Raw genomic sequence first — 19,147 nt, forward strand, 5'->3', positions numbered from 1 at the left:
ATTCCACAGTTTCCGGGGGGGGGGGGGAGGGAGGGGACTGTTGTGTGCTGTGGCACGAGGGGCACTGCTACCAAAAATCTCCGATTTTAAGCATGCACTGAGACCTGAGTAGAGCACCCACAGAGACACCACTTGATGAAGAAGTAACCTTCCTTGTGTAAGCAGTGTCTGAATCAATGCTTCCATTATAGCCAGCTGGAATGGGAAAGACATCCCGGGTGTGGTTATGGAAATACAGTTCACTCAGTTTGCTTAGGCCTGCTAGATAGTCAATTGTTAGAATGGTGTTTGCCCATCATAACCAATTTGGCTGTTGTAGGGTCACAAACTGTGTTAACCCTAAATGCAGAATTGTAAGATATGACCACCAATGCTTGCAGTTATTGGGAATGCAGAAAAGTCAACTGTGTTTAACTCAGTTAAAAGGAGAGAAACTGTTGGTGTAAAGAATCTCAGATGGACAAGGCTTCCTCTGCCAAACTCAGTTAACTGAACCAGCAGGCTACATGCCCTCCAGGTGTGAGCTGTAAGACTGGTTAAGCCTGTTTCTCACTCTCCCCCGCCCCCGTTCTAATGATAGAACTAAAACAGACTCCATAAGGAGTCTCTTCATTATGGATGCTGGTATCTTTTGGCTGGACTGTTCTTTGGGCCAAGAGCTGAAATCACCAAGAAGATGAAATCACTAGGTTTGGCTCAGAGCCAAATCTATTACAAGGCCAGCTGCAGAGGCTGGCGAGAACAGCAGGTGGTAGGCAGGAACAGCAGCAGGCACTCGGTGGGATGGTTGGTGGGAGCAGCAGCAGGCGGCTGGCACGATGGAGAGAGCAGCAGCCAGCATTGTAGCTGGTGGGAGCAGCAGCCAGTAGGAGCGACCAGCCGGTGGGAGCGGATGGCAAGCACATGGTGGGAGCAGCAAGTAGATGGCATTGCCACATAACAAGGGGAGACATCATGATGATGTACCTATGAACTCCAGGTCTGCACTGACTGGGAAGAGCCACAAGTGGAGTGTTTGATGTGGGGGAAAGCACACTACATGAGTTGGGGGTTGGACTAAAGATCTTTAAGCAAAAGGCTCTGCTCTTTGGATTCTGGGGATGGTCTCTTGCTTATGGGTTTTCTTTGTTTATGTGTGTTTCCGTAGATTGATGCCCATTTACTGTTATTAAACAGACGTATCTCTATCTCTGACTTAGTGCTTGCAAGAGGGGAAGAATTCCCTCTAGAGGCACCCAGTGGGTAGGTCAGATAAAGTTTTAAATGCTCATCTTTAGTGATGGACACACTGCAAAGAATTTTAGTCCATCTAAGTTTTAATTTGGTTGTCTAGTAGCCATCACCAAATCACAGTGCTGAAGCTACAAGGCAAGTGCAGCATTACAACCCCAGATAAAAACCTGTGCTAAATATTTCCATGGACAATTGGTTAGTGCATCACTTGTGAATAGATAGATGGAGGTTCTTTGGTCAGAAAGATCAGAATTTTTCCAAACGTATCTGGCGTGTTCTAAAAGCTGATGAGTACTGAAATTTAGCTAGTTTTTGATGGAGAAGCCTAGCCTTACAAAGTCAGTAACTCATTCAAATAGCCAGGCAGCTCATCCACATGGTAGTACAGGCTTTCAAATGTAGTAAAAATGCACTGAAGAACAGGTGAGACAGATACTGAAAAGGTCACTCTTGCTCTTAGTGGAGAGCATTCTTTGACTCTGAATTGCTGAAATTAATTCCATTCCTTCCCTTTGGGATTGATGCTGCCTATAGACTGAGCTTAAACAAAGCTGAGCAGCTCCCAATGTGCGAGTGTTCCAAGTTCATAATTACCAGACACGAAGGAATATGAGCAAACCAGAGAACACGCAGGCTTGTTTGTCTTAAAACAGCCTTTCGAGTAGAGGCTCACAAATGTTTAAAGATTAAGTGCTTCATACTAGGAGAGCTGCACCTTAATATAATTGTATGCCCACTAACTTGCTGTTCCCATTTGCTACAGCTTCTGGAATGATTCTATACAGCCCCCACCCCGAGCCCTGCCAGCCTGCAGTGTTTCCAAGCTTCTGATGTTATTCCTCATATTGCCACTTTCTAAAGGCAGTAATTCTATGAGCAGGAAAGGCAGCATGATAGTACCCTGGGGGCGAGCAGTGGTTATTAGACCCCCTGAATCATTCTTTGCAATAGGACAAGTTTCTTATAGAGGAATATTTTAGCGTACAGGGTAACTGGAGAGGAGGAACTGGCTTCATTTCTGCATGTAAAAACTAGGTTCCCCAGTCAACTTTACCCTCTCTGTGATGTCACTGGTGAGAGACTAATGTAATTGATCATTCCAGCCTGTTGTTGTGTATAGGGATCATCTGGTAGTAGCATTTCATTTTGGAAAATCGCTCCCTAACCATTGGACTGGCCTTCCTCTCTTCTCCGCTTCTTTGCAGCCAGCTAGTGAAAAAAGCCAGTACATAGAGAGGCTGGAACCATCTCCTTGCTCTCTCTGGAGTGGAGGTTAATGAGAGTGAAGATCCTGCCTTCCAAAGAGCAGGGACTGTGATTCTGATTAGCTTATACTAGCTGGGCAAAGAGAATGGGAGAAGAGCTGCACACAATCTAGCCTCAATTATTACTGCACACAAGTAGGTATGAGGCCAAAAATATTCTGTTTCTGGCTCAGCCACAGACTTTATATGTGATCTCAAACTAGTCATTGAATTCCCTTGTGCTCTTCAGTTCCCCAGCTGTGCAATAAGGAAAATAACACTTCCTTTCTCCCGTTTTGTTTGTTTTATCTATTCCCATTCTAAGGTCTTTGGGGTAGCAATCACCTTTCACTTTATGTCCAGACAATGCACAGCACAATGGACGCCCACCCAGTAACATCTGGGGACTCTGTGCATTACTCTACTATAAATGATAATAATGTGTGACCTATTGGACATTTGCCCCTTTATTAGATACTGACCTTCACATGATTCTCCACTCGGTGAAAACATCCCATTGTCATGGTAGCCATCCCTGCACTCACAGTGGTACCAGCCAGGCAGGTTAATGCAGTTAGCACGGCTGTCACATTGAACAAAGCCATCTGAGCATTCATCAATGTCTGTTCAGCAACCAAAAAAGAAAACAGGAAGTCACACAGCTGAATCAACTACATCTGTCTGGCTGACAATTCAGTGTCTGCTGCATTACGGAGTTTTATAAAAATGGCTTAAATCAGTATTACTGGATCCCTATAATGGTTTGCAGTAAATCAAAAAAGAGACTGAATTTTTGAACCTCTTCTCATAAAAGCTGTAGAATAATAGTAAGACCATACTAATGAATGAAAAGGATGATTAAATCGCCTTCTCTATTGTTAAACATTAGTAACTAATTCAAACACAACAAACAGTAGGTAGTCTGTTATCTAAGTAAACCTTCCAAGGCACTAAGAAAAAAAAGAGTCCCAAGTCAAAGAATAAAAACAATATTTCCAACTATTCACCCCTTGATCAATCCAGACTGTCTGACATAACCAACATTATGTATTTCAGTAGCATATCAAGACAACAAATCCTTACTCTCACTATTAGAGAATTAATGATTTTATAAAACATTGGGGCTACGTCTACACTGGCATGATTTTCCGGAAATGCTTTTAACGGAAAAGTTTTCCGTTAAAAGCATTTTCAGAAAAGCGCGTCTAGATTGGCAGGACGCTCTTCTGGAAAAGCACTTTTTCCGGAAAAGCGTCCGTGGCCAATCTAGACGCGCTTTTCCGCAAAAAAGCCCCGATCGTCATTTTTGCGATCGGGGCTTTTTTGCGGAAAACACTACTGTGCAGTCTACACTGGCCCTTTTCCGGAACAGTTTTCCGGAAAAAGACTTTTGCCCGAACGGGAGCAGCATAGTTTTTCCAGAAAAGCACGGATGATTTTACATTAGATCGTCAGTGCTTTTCTGGAAATTCAAGTGGCCAGTGTAGACAGCTGGCAAATTTTTCTGGAAAAGCAGCTGATTTTCCGGAATAACTTGCCAGTGTAGACACAGCCTGGATGTAATAACTGAAGCAATCTGGCTGTATTAAAAAGAGAGTACCTATAGCTGGGAGGTAGGAAAGAAATTTGATATTTCACCTTAAGTATTAGTCTGTTTTCCAAACCAGACCAGATTTCTTTCCTTCAATTTTTTTCTTTTCCAAGAAGAAAGGGACAGCTTCTGGACTTGATTATGTTCCCACTTGCACCAGCTTTACATTGGTGAAATGCCATTGCACTCAAGGGATATAATCCTGATTTACACCAGATACTCCTGCTCTGAGTGTAAGGGAGAGCAGAATCAGCTTTCTATTACAAATAACTTTGAAGAGTCCAAAAAACATGGCCAGGTCTTAAGGACACAGTACAACTTACTTTTCTCCTCCGAGTGTTACCTAGTAGTTCTGTGTGATGTGGCTCTCTTAAAAGGTAGCTTTCCACTAACTAGACTTCTTCCAAAGATCCCACCCTTGAAAGGATTGCTGGACATCAGCAAGGCCTGCCCTACTGATTTCTAAAAGCTCAGTCTGTAAACTGATTTTATAAACTAAGCTTACCATACTGTGTTTATTTCCAGTACCTTACATTACATATAAAATATGATCTTCATTAACAAATACAACATACATTTCTGGAAATCTGGAAGGAATTGGCTTTTAAACCACATGCGGGATAAATCTCTAAAATTCAGCAGAGTGAGTCTAAAGTTATAGCAACCCTGCTGAAGATAACAGAGCCTATACCAAGGTCCATAAAGATGTGCTTATGTAACACGAACAGGCAGAACTGAACCTGGGACCTCTGCAGCTTAGTGCTTGAGCCTCAATAGCTTGAGCTAAAAAGCCAGCTGCCTCTCAGCTAAGGATGTAGACGTAGAGGAAGCTCATTAATAAGTAGTCTAAGTGCCACTACATGGGACAGTGCACCACACCCATCTTGCATCATATATATGTGACACCTGGCATCTTGGCCAAAGCTAGAGACTAAACCAGAGATATCCATTGCAAAAAGCATGAGTCTGTCCAACTGGAACTTAAGAGCTATGACCAAATCCTGTTTGGCTCAGGCACAGAGGAAGACACACAATACACACTGACTGTTGGGTTACACACTTCCTTTGCATGTAGGCAGCTCATCTCATGCATGCGAGGAACATATCAAATCAAATATCAGATCACCCCACATTCTTGCAATGACTGATCACTTGGTCAATGCTCATGATTGAAATGGGGATCTCCAGTGCCAGAAACATGAGTTATAGTTTGAGCTAGAGAACAAGGATCTGAAGTGTGCAGCTGAAATGGACCCCGTATCTTCTGTCGATTGGTCACACACAGTGGGTCAAAGTCCTGCCTTCACAGCCTGGCTCACATGAATGTAATCTGTTATTTCCATAGAGGACAGCATGATGCTCTTGTTCAAAGACTTAACTATAAAATGTACTAGTAACAGTAACAGTAGTATATATTGCCACTCTTATGAAACCATTCTTCAAAAAGTACATTTTAAAAAGTTCTCTCATTTCTGTACACACCACCACTAGTTTGGAGGAGCTAAGGTAGCACATTATTTCAGGGACATCTGCGTACTTCACTGCATATCCATCCTTCTTGTTGCATTTTTCCTATTCATGCTGCGAGCAAATTGCTGTTGGGTGTTTTATTTACATATGACACAGACTCAGATCTACCCTTCTGCATTAAAGGGCTGACACAGTTACTTTTACAATTATAGATAGATAGATAGATAGATAGATAGATAGATAGATAGATAGATATAGTCAAATTACCACCATATTTACTTTTAAATGGGTTATAATTAATACCAGAGTGTTTATTTCTGCTCATTCTTACTTCTCTTTCCTGATTATAGCACACACTCTGTCAAAACTCTCTAGTTACTCTACTTTACAGCATCACACTCTGTTGTCACAAAGTCTCATTCAAAAATGCTTTTACTTTTGTCTGAAAAGACTGGTGGCCATGCTGCAGATTAGGGACTTAGAAGGAAATATCCTTTGGGTCAATAACCAGAGTATTCATCTCTATAGTGTACCCCAAAGCAGGGGTTCTCAACCTTCTTCTTCCTGAGCCTCCCCCCTACTATGTTACAAAAATTCCATGGCCCACCAGTGTCACACGAACTATTTTTTCACTAGATTAAAAGCCAGGGCCAGCACTAAATAGAAGCCAGCAGAGCAAATGCCCAGGTCCCAATGTTATGGGAGGCCCTGCAAAACCAAGCTGCTCAGGCTTTAGTTTGAGCCCTAGGCAGTGAAGCATAGGATTTTCCTTTCTGCCCTGCCTCACTCCAAGTCTAATGCTGGCCCTGTTCTCTGGTTTATTTTGGCAGAACCCCTGAAATCTGCCCTCAGCCACTCCGGTCATCTGAAGAAGTGGGTTGTGCCTACGAAAGCTCATGATACCATCTACATGTTTTGTTAGTCTATACAGTGCTACCAGACTATTTGTTGTTTTCTTCTGTAACAAACTAACTCAGCTACCCCCTGAAGCTGTTTGAGAACTGCTGTCCCAAAACACCAATACAAGAAACCACACCATAGTACTAAGAAATGATAATTCTTTACAACTTTCAGCTGTTCAGTCTGTCTAGCTCTCAAACAGTACAAAGCTTCTTTATAGTGAGGAGTTGGGAGACTGCAAAAGTTCAGGAGAGTTCAGCAGAGAAAGATAAAGGAGAATTCTGTTGCTTATGTGAGAAAAAAAATGGTCTCTGCCTATGCCACTAGTGTTCCCTCAGATACTGGCAGATCTTAAAAAAAACAACAACAAATGGTCTTATAGCACTTTAAAGACTAACAAACCATGTAGATGGTATCATGAGCTTTCATGGGCACAGCCCACTTCAGATGACCAGAGTGTTGGTCCAGAACTAAAATAAATAGGGGAAAAAGGATGGGGTGGGGAGGGGGAGAAGGAAAAAATGGGAGGGAGGAGAACAAGAAGAGGTAGTGGGTATAAAAATATCAAGGGGAAAGCCGAGCTGGAATGTAACAGGAAAAACAAATAATCTCTAAGCGCCTAAAGACTGGATAGTCAAAAGAGGCTTGTTTCCCCACCCCCTCATTTTTTTCCTTCTCCCCCCCTACCCTCCTCCCGGTCTGTTTATTTTAGTTCTGGACATCCAACACTCTGGTCATCTGAAGAAGTGGGCTGGGCCCACGAACGGTCATGATACCACCTACATGTTTTATTAGTCTTTAAAGTGCTACCACATTATTTGTTGTTTTTTACGTTTATCCTGTACAGACTAACTTGGCTATACCCTGAAGCTTTAAAAAAAAGGGAGAGAGAGAATGAGAGAAAGGTCTGAAACCTTGAAACTTCCCACATCAGTTTGAGAACCAGCTTGCTTGCCAGTATATGATCGAACTCATTGTGCTAAAGGCTGGGAATTATATGTTCAATAGACGACGGTTTGTTGGGGTGGGCTGAAGCTGCAAACCCCACAGAATCAATGAAGCATATAGTCTAAAAGGTGGAGAGGGTAAAGAGTTGTTCTGACGATGCAAAACTTTAAAGCTGTTACAAAACAATATGAACTAAAATGACTTGATGGGACATTTCTCCCTTTGAAAAGTCGAATTTTCTTACTGGGGGTGACGGGGAGGCAAGAGGGTTATTAAAGTCAAAAAAGCATATATGAATTAAAACAGACCTGCGTTCCTCTCTTCAGAGAAATTTATTTGTGGATCTGTATGCTTTCTAATTATGAACACAGCACTGAAGGCACAGGCTTTATGCATCTTGATGAGCTTACTTACTGATTATTCAGGAAAAACAAGCTTTGAATGACATGCCAGTATTGGCAAATTGACAGCCCAAGTAGCTATTCTGTATTTATTTACAAACTAACTGACAAAACCTATATTACAAAAATATTACTTGGGATGAAATGATTTTATAGATGTCAATAAGCAACAAAATGCATTTTTCCCATTTCCTTATGGCTGAATACAAGATGTTGAGTGGAGTTATATCTGAATCCTTAATATGAAATGTGCTGATGGAACCATTCTGTTCATCTTTAGTTGTCATATTCTTGCCTGATTGTTTGCCTCCAAACCAATTCACTGTAACTAGTGTCTGCATCATGTTGAACAATCCATTTTCTTTTAAATGATTTTGTAGCAAACAATAGACACCCCAAAGCTTCTCCCAACAAATAATTTTTTATGCAAAAAAAAAAAAAAAAATCCAGTGTGTCTTTTGGTCGTTATTAAAACACAGATTTCTTTCGGTATGAAACCAGTTCCTAAGAAACTACAAAAAATGTAAGCATTAATTACAATAATGAGTTTTACTCTGCAGCAAGACAAAATATAACCACCACAACTTTAGGAAACAAGTAGAAAATGTGGCAGGAAAGCATTTTAGAACTGTTGAACTGCTGATTTCATGGAAATTCTTCTTGACATTTGGATAAAAGGATTTCTATTTTCAAATGGTCATATGATGTCTCAGGAAGGGCTGTGAAAGGATCTACAACTCACATGATTTTCTTAGCAAAGGAAAAGCAGCCAGAAGTAATTTTTCTCTTTGCTGTGGAGAAATGTTCTCCGATGAATCATCTTGCAGCTGCTCACTCAGAGGTATGAGTTGACAAAGGAAGAAGAACTGATTGAAAAGTTTTGCCTGGCTAGTAGCTATGGTATATCAGTGGGCTATATGCAGCTTCAACAGCTCTAATGAGCTCGTTTTATGCTATACTGGTTAGATACAAGAAAACGAAATGCTACTCACATAAGGAGGTTACCAAAACAGACATTATCCTACTTCTTTTATCTTTAAAAAAACACTTACAAAGAATGGTGTAATTCGATGAAGGGCTGTGCTTGGCATATGCTTTGTTCAGAGGGAGCTGGTGACATCTGAAGGTTGACAGGCAAAATTGACAAGTATAGGTGATGCTCAGAGCCAATTTATTTTAGCAGGAATGATCAAACTGTATCCCATTTTAATAGGGCAAATTCCTCTCATGTGTATGCTGAAGAGACTGTTGGTTTTGTTTTGAGGAGTTCCTTGTATAATCAGTGTTGCATTTTAAAGAATATTTCATTCCACAGCTTTCACTTTGCTCAACAAAACGTTTGGACAGTGGCATGAGAAATCATGAAGTGGGGGGATGGCTTAAAGAGTAAAGCCTACCATCAAACATAGGTGGGAGAAGATAGCATTTAAAATCTACAACATGATAGAACTCTTTTGGCCTATGGCTGAAATCCTGGCTTCACTGAAATCAATGGCAAAACTTCCATTGCCTTACAGGGAGCTGGGGTTTCACCCAGTATCTTTTCCCTTGGTCAGATATACAGCACAACATGTCCCAAATCCTTCATCCCACTAGGCTTTGTGCGTGGAATTATGTGGCAACTGGTGAAAACAATCTCCATACTCAAACTGGAAACAGCCACAAAGCCCACAACTGCCACCGTAGTCCAAGGCCACCAGAGTCCCTGCCCCTGCTGCAGTCCAGCTCAATGAGCTTAGATGCTGGACCAATTTGTACAGTGGGGGTCCTGAGAGCTACTGAACCAAACTGTAAACCCTGGATATAATGGAAACCACTTCAAGTCAAGGAGTATGGAAGCATACCCCCTCCCCCCACAAGCATACCCTTAGTTCCAGCAGCTATGTCACTGAGAGCTGCACAGTGACAAATCTGTCACCGAAATTCCTGCTGTTCTGAAAACTAACACTCCCGTCCCTGGGACAATGGCACTCCAGATGTGCTAGATTTGGCAAAATGGAGGGGGTGTGAAAGCTCTGCCCATGCTTCCTAAATACTCAGCTCCTGTGAAACAGTAACACATTGGCTCTACTGTCACAAAACATGGCGATTATCCTCCCCCCACTCACTATTTTTAAAAAAAATAATCCAAATTGAACCTATCTGTGATTTTTAACACTAAAATAAGCCAAACAATTCATTTCTGCACTTCTTTAAGGAAGTCTGTTGTTTTGGATGAACAAATGCTTCAAAAATCTTGTAAACGAGTCTAATAAAACACACTGGTAGCTCTTAAACCTGGAATTTTGGAATGAAGAACCACATACCTCTAACTTCTTTAAGTTGTTGAAAAAAACCCCTTTGCACCTGCTAAATCATCTATATTTATGCTTCATGAGCACTTGTTTTCTAAACTGTAGTGACAGCTTACTGTAGAGCTCAGCTATTGTATCCCTTGTTTTTGGGAAGACTGGAGCTACGTCTAGACTATACCTCTCTGTCGACAGAGAGATGTAGATTAGGCACATTGAAATTGCTAATGAAACAGGGATTTAAATATCCCACGCTTCATTAGCATACACATGGCTGCTGCTTTTTTCCGAAACGGAGAATTTTTCGGAAAAAAAAAAGAAAAAAAAAAGAAAAAACCTCATTTTTTGAGGAATACAGGATCTGTCGAAAAAGGGTTTATTTTCTACAGATCCGCATCTAGACTGACTTTTTTTTTCAAAAAACCTCAATTTCGAAAAAAAAGCTGCGGACATGTGTATGCTAATGATGCACAGGATATTTAAATCCCTGCTTCATTAGCAATTTTGACATGCCTAATCTACATCTCTGTCGATAGAGAGGTGTAATCTAGACACAGCCTAAGAAACTCTGCTTCCTAGAGAGCTGGCATATAATAGTCTACATTGATAACTGATAAAATCAAAGTAAAACACAATCTTTTCCTAATTATTGACCAGTGCCATACACCATTGTGGCAGTGAAGGAAATGGAGTAGCTGGTAGCCTGATCAATATAATTAGAAAATGTCTCCATATAAAAGCCTTTGAAACCTCACTATGGAATCAAATTGCCTTTTTAAAGCCAAGGTAATTCTTTCATCCAGTTACCTGCCTTTTGTCTGGTCAACACAGGATTGGGGGGTGGGGAGCAAAGATGGATTTACACCACCTTTGCATTCCTCTTACTTCAGTGGTTGCTGGATCAGGCCCTTATTTAGTGGAGTTATTCATATTTAACAGTAAGTACCAAATTCTGCTCTCAGAGATGTTACATCAGAGGGGTTACATTGGATAGCAGAGCAGAGTTCAGCTCTAAAATTCTTCCATTTGTGAACAACTTGTTCATCTTGATACAAACTGAATGCCTGGTAACCGTTTTCCCTCCAAATATCTGCAGGAATTTCACTTTGGTTTTTTTTTTCATTCTCTAGGCTTTTCTATGATATCCTACATTTTTAGTCTGTCAGCTGACCCTGCCAACTAGAAAAGACTTAATAACCAGTCCACTGGTAGTTGGAAAGACACTACTGTTTCACATAAGCTGTTGAACAGCCAATAGATGCTCACAGTTTTAGTCATTATTGACCTTGGCAAAATGTAAAATGGCAACTCAGACAGCCCTACGCTAACTCCCAAAGCCACATTGTCCCCAGCCGCTAACTTACTGTCAATGAGGTTCATGTGGTGAAGACACTGAAAAGGGAAATGATTTCAAAACAGATCACTGCAGAATAAGGAGACACAGCAACACTAGAGATATTTTAACTGTGAGTAGAAGGTGAACCAGAAATGGCTGCTACCTTCCAGCATCCTTTGGCTCACCCAAATACTGATATGGCAATAGATACATACTACAGTCCACAAGAGATGGCTTTTCTGCAGAGGATGCAGAAGACAGTGAGGGTGTTCATAGCAGTTAGCAAGTTCTTAATAGACAATACTATTGCTAGGTCAGGCTTGTTTGACAACTCATTTGGTTCATCAAGACTCAGAAAACTCTGTGCACCCTAAAGAAAGGACTTTGTCCCATACAGTGTTCAATACCCTTAAAATCCATTGAACAATATACCCATTTTATTAACTCACTCCTTTAGAGTAGCTGGCAAAGTGTTTCATTTCCCTGCAGCAAGTTCTAATTCACCATCTTTTATACTTAAAAACAAAAAAACTGTTTTTGTTGTTTTCATGTCACAACAGAGTTCTAATACTTGAAGAGACCCTGCTGTTCAATTGGACCTTTGATGTGAGGATCTGACCTGGATCCATGGCCCCATTGGGGAAACCTAACAGTCTGAAACTAGTTCGATATACAGCAGCTATCTCTTTTAAAACATATCAGCCTCTGGGATTTCCATCCTGTTAAACCACTGCTACATATTGTTAGAATATAACATCATACAGAGAGGTAAAAAACAGAAGAAAATAGAGCTGCCGTGGTTGAACTAAGTCGGAATCATTTCAGTTTTAGAAGAAAACCAAAGTTATTCTGCATGCCTCTTCAATTTGTTTTATAAAAGGCCACTCAGCTCTTCTAATGCTGTTGCTTATATCCAAATAAGCTTACTTTCTTAGGGTGTGTCTAGACTACATGGCTCCGTCAACAGAGCCATGTAGGTGAGTTTACTAGACATAGCAAAATGAAGTGGTGATTTAAATAATAATCAGCTGATTGTCGGAACAGCACGGTAGTCTAGATGGGGATCAGCTGACCCCAGAACCCTTTATCGTCAGTTCCTGTAAGCCTTAAACCAGAGGTGGCTAAGATATGGTCTGTGGACCATATCTGGCCTGCCAAGCCATTTGATTCGGCCTGTGGATCACACTGACATGCCTCTGCCCCTAGGACAGTCAAGATCTGGGGGCGGGGAGTGCGCAAAGTCTCTTGCTGTTCAAAGTGGCTGGTGGCTCCACCCCCCACCAGGGGCACGTGGTGCCTAGAGCGTGCCACTAGCTGTTTTGAATAGTGAATGACTTCACACACACACCTGCTCGCTGGTTCCAATTGGCCTGAGGACGGGGAAGCATCAAAGTGTCCTCCCCCTGCCTGGAGCACATGACACTAATGGAACTGCCAACTGTTCAAAATAGCTAGCAGTTCCCTGTAGGTTCTACGTACCCCTGGCAGAGTGGGACGGGGGCGGGGGAGAGCAAGAGACTTTACATGACGTCTCCTCCCCACTGCCAGGGCATGCAGCACCTAGCGGGATCCTCCCCTTTTGCTCAAAGACCCACCCCTTCTGGCGGCTGCAGCCAGCCCACGACCACTGCCAAAATAAGTGAAGTGGCCCCCCTGAAAAAGTTATTGCCCTCCCCTGCCTTAAACAATAACAGAAAACCATTTACAGTAAAACTCCAATAGTCTGGCACCCAATAGTACGGCACTCCCGATATTCTGGCACCAAAATGGCAAGTGAGTGAGCTTCCGCAAAAAACGAGTCACAAGGCAGTAGCGGCAGCAGCTGAACTGAGCGAAACCAGAAGGGATTGAGTCAGTCTGCCACTGGCATTGTGTGACGCTTGACAGTGCTGTTTTGACTTTTGAATATTTTTGCCCATCGGTGTGTACAGTAGAAATGGAGTCACAAGTGAATGAAGGTGCTAGTGTTAGTGGTAAGAAAAGTATAAAAAGGAAGCACGTAACAGTGATATTGAACCAGAAATTAGAGATAATAAAAATGCTAGATAGAGGCATAATCGAAACACTATTATAAGTGAATTTAACATTGGATCTTCGACAATCTATGACATAAAGAAACAGAAAGATAAGTTGAGAGTATTTGTTGCTGAAAATGAAGTGCCTACTAAATGTACCGAGGTACGGCAAACTCTGAAAAGACCTAAGATGGCGCAGTTGGATGTGGCTTTGTTTAAGTGGTTTAGTGCAAAGCTTTCTGAAAGTAAGCCCATTACTAGGCCAGTGCTCATAGAAAAAGCAAAACAGTTTCACAGTGAAATGAACATTAGTGAATCATGTGTGTTTTCAGAAGGTTGGTTACGTACTTTTAAGTACTGGCATGGGATCCGTAAGTTAGATATCAGTGGTGAGCAAAAGTCTGCTGATCATGTAGGCGCTGAGGAGTATAGCGCTATTTTTGAGCAGTTGGTGGAGGAACACGGTTTGTCACCTTCTCAAATATACAATGCAGATGAAACTGGGCTCTTATGGCGTTGTTTGCCGAACTGTACTCTGGTTGATGGTGGTGAAAAGTCTCCTCATGGCTTCAAAATGAACAAAGACCGCATTATAGCTCTGGTATGCGCAAATGTGTCCAGCATGCATAAGCTTAAGCTTTTTGTTGTAGGGAAGTACAAAAAGCCTAGGGCATTTAAAACTCTTACGAGTTTGCCAGTGATTTATGAGTCACAGGGGAAAGCTTGGACGATGGCAGAAATCTTTAAGGACTGGCTTTTTAATTATTTTGTGCCTGCAGTTAAGGAGAATTTTAGAAAGTGGGGGGGGGGGAGGGGTCTACCGGAGGATAGTAAAGCTGTTCTTTTGCTCGATAACTGCCCGCTTCGAAGCTTGTTAGCGGAAATATTTTTGCTACATATTTGCCAGCGAATGTGACATCTTTGATCCAACCTATGGATCAAGGCATGATACAGAACTTTAAGTGTTTCTACAGGGGGTCTTTTGTCTAAAAGCTGGTTAACTCAGACTGCAGTGTTTCTGAATTTCAATCCAATTTCAATCTTAAGGACGCTGTGAATATGGCTGCATTGGCTTGGAAAGACGTAAAGAAGGCTACACTATGAAAATGTTGGAGGAAACTTTGGCCTAGCATCATGTTTTGAGATGATTCTTCCGATGAAGAGGAATTTTGTGGCTTTAATGTTAGGCCTAAGCGCATTGGTGACATACAAGAAATAACTGAAAATATCCCTGATAAAAATGCTGTTGCAAAGTTCACAAAAAATGAGATTGAACAACAGCTTGATATGGACAAAGATGAACCTATTGTAGAAATTTTGAGTGATGCTGCTATCATTGAAACTGTTATGAATCCACAAAAACCTCAAGAAGAAGAAGAAGAAGAAGAAGAAGAAGAAGAGGAAGTGACGGAGATAGCAAAATAGACATGGCGAGAAGCAACTGATTTTATTTCCAAATTCATTGAATTTGCAGAGAGTTGCAGCCAATATAATGCAGCTAAAGTGATGAACCTTCATATTATCCTGAATAACTTTTATACCAAGAAGTCACAGTCCTCTAAGAAAGCCGATCTCAGGAATATGTTTGCAAGGGCATGGAAGATAGTTCAGCCTTTGTCTTTACCACCACCACCACCATCTATTGTTGCTGACACCCCTAAGGAAGCAGAGGAGGATATTGATAACTCGGATGATGAAGCACGGGTTTCATCAGATGATGAGTAGTTGTGCAGCATGGGAAATAAACAAAATTATAGATTTAAGTTTCAGTGTTTTGTTTAAATTCATGGTTTTTTTAGTGTTTAAGTGAATAATTTACAGACTGTATTAGTGTTGACGTGTATATACAGTAGTACCTCCTGATAGTCTGGCATATCTGGTAATCCGGCACCACTTAGGTCCCAAAGGTGCCTGATCATCGGAAGTCTACTGTATATAAATATTTTTGTATGTTTATCATGTTTTCAAATATGCTAATTTCAATTACAATATAGAGTATAAAGTGTAGGATTCTCAATTTACAAATGCAGAATTATGTACAAAAATAACTGCATTCAAAAATAAAACAATGCAAAACTTTAGAGCCTACAGTTCCACTCAATCCTGCTTTTTGGTCAGTCAATTGCTCAAACATTTTTTATATTTGCAGGAAATAATGCTGCCTGCTTCTTGTTTACAGCCTCACCTGAGTCAGTGCAACATAAGAACATAAGAATGGCCATACTGGGTCAGACGAAAGGTCCTTCCAGCCCAATATCCTGTCTTATTCTCTATCCCTTTTTTAATGATTCCTAACATCCTGTTTGCTTTTTTGACTGACGCTGCACACTGCGTGGCCGTCTTCAGTGAACTATCCACGATGACTCCAAGATCTCTTTCCTGATTAATTGCAACTAAATTAGACCCCATCATATTGCATATATAGTTGGAGTTATTTTTTCCAATGTGCATTACTTTACATTTATCCAGATTAAATGTCATTTGCCATTTTGTTGCCCAATTACTCAGGCTGCGTCTAGACTGGCCTGATTTCGCGCAAATACTTTTAATGGAAAAACTTTTCCGTTAAAAGTATTTGCGCAAAAGAGCGTCTATGTTGGCAAGTGCCTTTGCGCAAAAGATTTGCTTTTGCGCAAAAGCATCTGTGCCCAGTATAGACGTGGTTTTGTGCAAGAAAGCTCTGATGGCCATTTTTGACATCGGGGCTTTCTTATGCAAAAAATTCCTGTCCCTGTCTACACTGGCCCTCTTGTGCAAGAACACTTGTGCAAGAGGGCTTTTTCCCAAACGGGAGCATCAGAGTTCTTGCGCAAGAACACTGGCAATCTTACATTAGATCGTCAGTGTTCTTGCGCAAATTTTCGCAGCCAGTTTAAACAGCTGGGAAGATTTTGCGTGAAAGCGATCGCTGTTGAGCAAAATCTTTCCAGTCTATACGCACCCTTGGTTTGGTGAGATCTTTTTGAAGTTCTTCACAGTCTGCTTTGTTCTTAACTATCTTGAGCAACTTAGTATCATCTGCAAACTTTGCCACCTCACTGTTTACCCCTTTCTCCAGATCATTTATGAATAAGTTGAATAGGATTGGTCCTAAGACTGACGGTTGGGGAACACCACTAGTTACTTCTCTCCATTCTGAAAATTTACCATTTATTCCTACCCTTTGATACCTGTCTTTTAACCTATTCTCAATCCATAAAAGGATCTTCCCTCTTATCCCATGACAACTTAATTTACGTAAGAGCCTTTGATGAGGGACCTTGTCAAAGGCTTTCTAGAAATCTAAGTACACTATATCTACCGGATCCCCCTTGTCCACATGTTTGTTGACTCCTTCAAAGAACTCTAATAGATTAGTAAGACTTGATTTCCCTTTACGGAAATCATGTTGATTTTTTACCAACAAATTATGTTCTTCTATGTATCTGACAAAAAAAAAATTGGCATTCACATGGCACCTTAGTAGCTGGCATTGCAAGATATTTACATGTCAGATGCATTAAACATTGATATTTCTCTTCATGCTTCAATCACCATTCCAGAGGACGTGTCCATGCCAATAATCCAAACCAGGGCAGACCACTGCATGTCCATTTTCATCATTTGAAGCAGATGTCATGAGCAGAAGGATGATTTTCTTTCTTGGTTATTTGGGTACTGTAGTTTCTACATCACAATGTGGCTCTTTTAAGATTTCTGAAAGCATGCTCCACACCTCATCCCTCTCAGATTTTGGAAGGCATTACAGATTCTTAAATCTTAGGTTAAATGCTGTGGCTGTTTTTAGAAATCTCACATTGGTACCTGCTTTGCATTTTGTCAAGTGTTCTTAAACAACATTATCCAAAACTGCTATAATATGAAATATATGGTAGAATGTAGGTAAAACACAGAAAAAGAGACTTATAATTCTCTCCCAAGGAGTTCATAACAAATTTAGTTAACACATTATTTTATAACAAGTGTCATCAGTCTGTATTTATGTCCTCTGGAATTACGGCTAAAGCAAGAGGGGACATACAAATATTTAGCATATCTGGCATGTAAATACCTTGCAACACTGGCTAAAAAAGTGATTTTCAAACACCTGTTCTCAATTTTAAGTGACATTGCAAACAAGTAGTGCACAGCATTATCTCTTGCAAATGTAAATTAACTTATTATTTTAGCAATTGGTTGAACAAAAAGTAGGACTGAGTGGATTTATTGGCTCTAAAGTTTTACATTATTTCATATTTGAGTGCAGTTATGTAACAAAAAGGTCTACATTTGTAAGTTGTAATTTCATGATAAAAAGATTGCCTTAAAGTACTTGCAAAAACTTTAAAAAACAATAAATAGTTCTGCAGCAACTTAGAGAGTAACAAACAATGTAGATGGTATTATGAACTTTCATGGGCACAACCCACTTCTTCAGATGAATGGAGTAAGGGGTCGAGGGTACAAATAATTAGCAGAGAAAGAGAAGGGGTGGAGAGGGAAAAAGGAAAAAATAGGAAACAAATATTGTTAACTAGAGTGCATCGGTTAAATGAGGCTAATAGAGTGGGCGATAAGTACACGGTACTCAGTTTTTTATGCCACTAGGATGTGGAATGTAGTGGCCTATCCAGGTCAGGTGTCAAACTTGTAAATGATATCAAGTACTTGTATGAGTGAACTGAAAAATACTATTTCTTTTGCTTACTATTTTTACAGTGCAAATATCTGTAATAAAAATATTATAAAGTGAGCATTGTACACTTGGTATTCTCTGTTGTAATTGAAATCAATACTTATGAAAATGCAGAAAAACATTGAAAATATTTAATAAATTGCAATTGGTATTTGTTGTTAAATTGTGCAGTTAATTCTTTTAATCATGATTCTTTTGAGTTAATTGCATGAGTTAACTGTGATTTATTGACAGACATAATTTTCACCTTGTCCCACAGAACAGCACAAACCCCTGAACACAAGGACTTCTTCACTATAGCACAACAGGTACTAGCCAAGGCAAAAAAAGAGGAGTTATAGGAAGGGATGGAAGGTAGTGCTATGGCCCCTCCCCATGCACCATTCTGGGGAACTGGGCTAGTGCAGGAGGAAGTGCACCTTCAACTCCTTGTGAAATTGCTGCTGCTGTCTGTCTGTCCTCCCCAGAGCTCCAACAGAAATGCTGGTTGAGTCATCTTGAATCCATAATTTAGGGGTAGGAAATTAGAGCGGCGGTTCTCAAACTATGGGTCAGGGCCTCAGAGTGGGTCAGGACACCATTTTAATGGGGCCACCAGAGCCAGCATTAGATTTGCTGGGACCCAGGGCTAAAGCTGAAGCATGAGTGCTCTCCTACCCTGGGGTAAGAACATGAGAACATAAGAAGGGCCAAACTGGGTCAGATCAAAAGTCCATCCAGCCCAGTATTCTGTCTGCTGACAATGGCCAATGCCAGATGCCCTAGAGGGAGGTATTCATCACATGATCCCTCTCCTGTCACCCATTTCCAGCCACTGACAATGGGGTTTGGGCTACAGCCCCCTCTCCACCCACCCAGGGCAACGTGGCTTGTGACTACCCTGCAGAGGTTATGTAGTAACTTTATTCTTGGGGGAGGGGAAGAGAGGGGGATCAGGATGCAATGAAGTTCAAGTACCTCTGAGTTAGAGCAAAGAATACAAAAGTACATTTTCAAAACCACTTCTATGGGCTGAGTTAATACTGTAGGTTTGTTCTTCCCCA

At 41.0% G+C, this 19,147-nt stretch overlaps 1 protein-coding gene across 1 annotated transcript in view; it reads right to left on the reverse strand.

Annotated features, from left to right (window-relative positions):
- NELL2 (neural EGFL like 2) overlaps positions 1-19,147 on the reverse strand; it is a 299,416-nt gene that overhangs the window by 24,857 nt on the left and 255,412 nt on the right. The window contains exon 16 of the mRNA XM_006126494.5: positions 2,960-3,100. Within this exon, the coding sequence (XP_006126556.3) occupies positions 2,960-3,100 (141 nt within the window). The remainder of the gene's footprint in view (positions 1-2,959; positions 3,101-19,147) is intronic.

This window comes from Pelodiscus sinensis, chromosome 1, assembly GCF_052426305.1.
Source record: "Pelodiscus sinensis isolate ZL-2025 chromosome 1, ASM5242630v1, whole genome shotgun sequence".
NCBI lineage: Eukaryota > Metazoa > Chordata > Testudines > Trionychidae > Pelodiscus > Pelodiscus sinensis.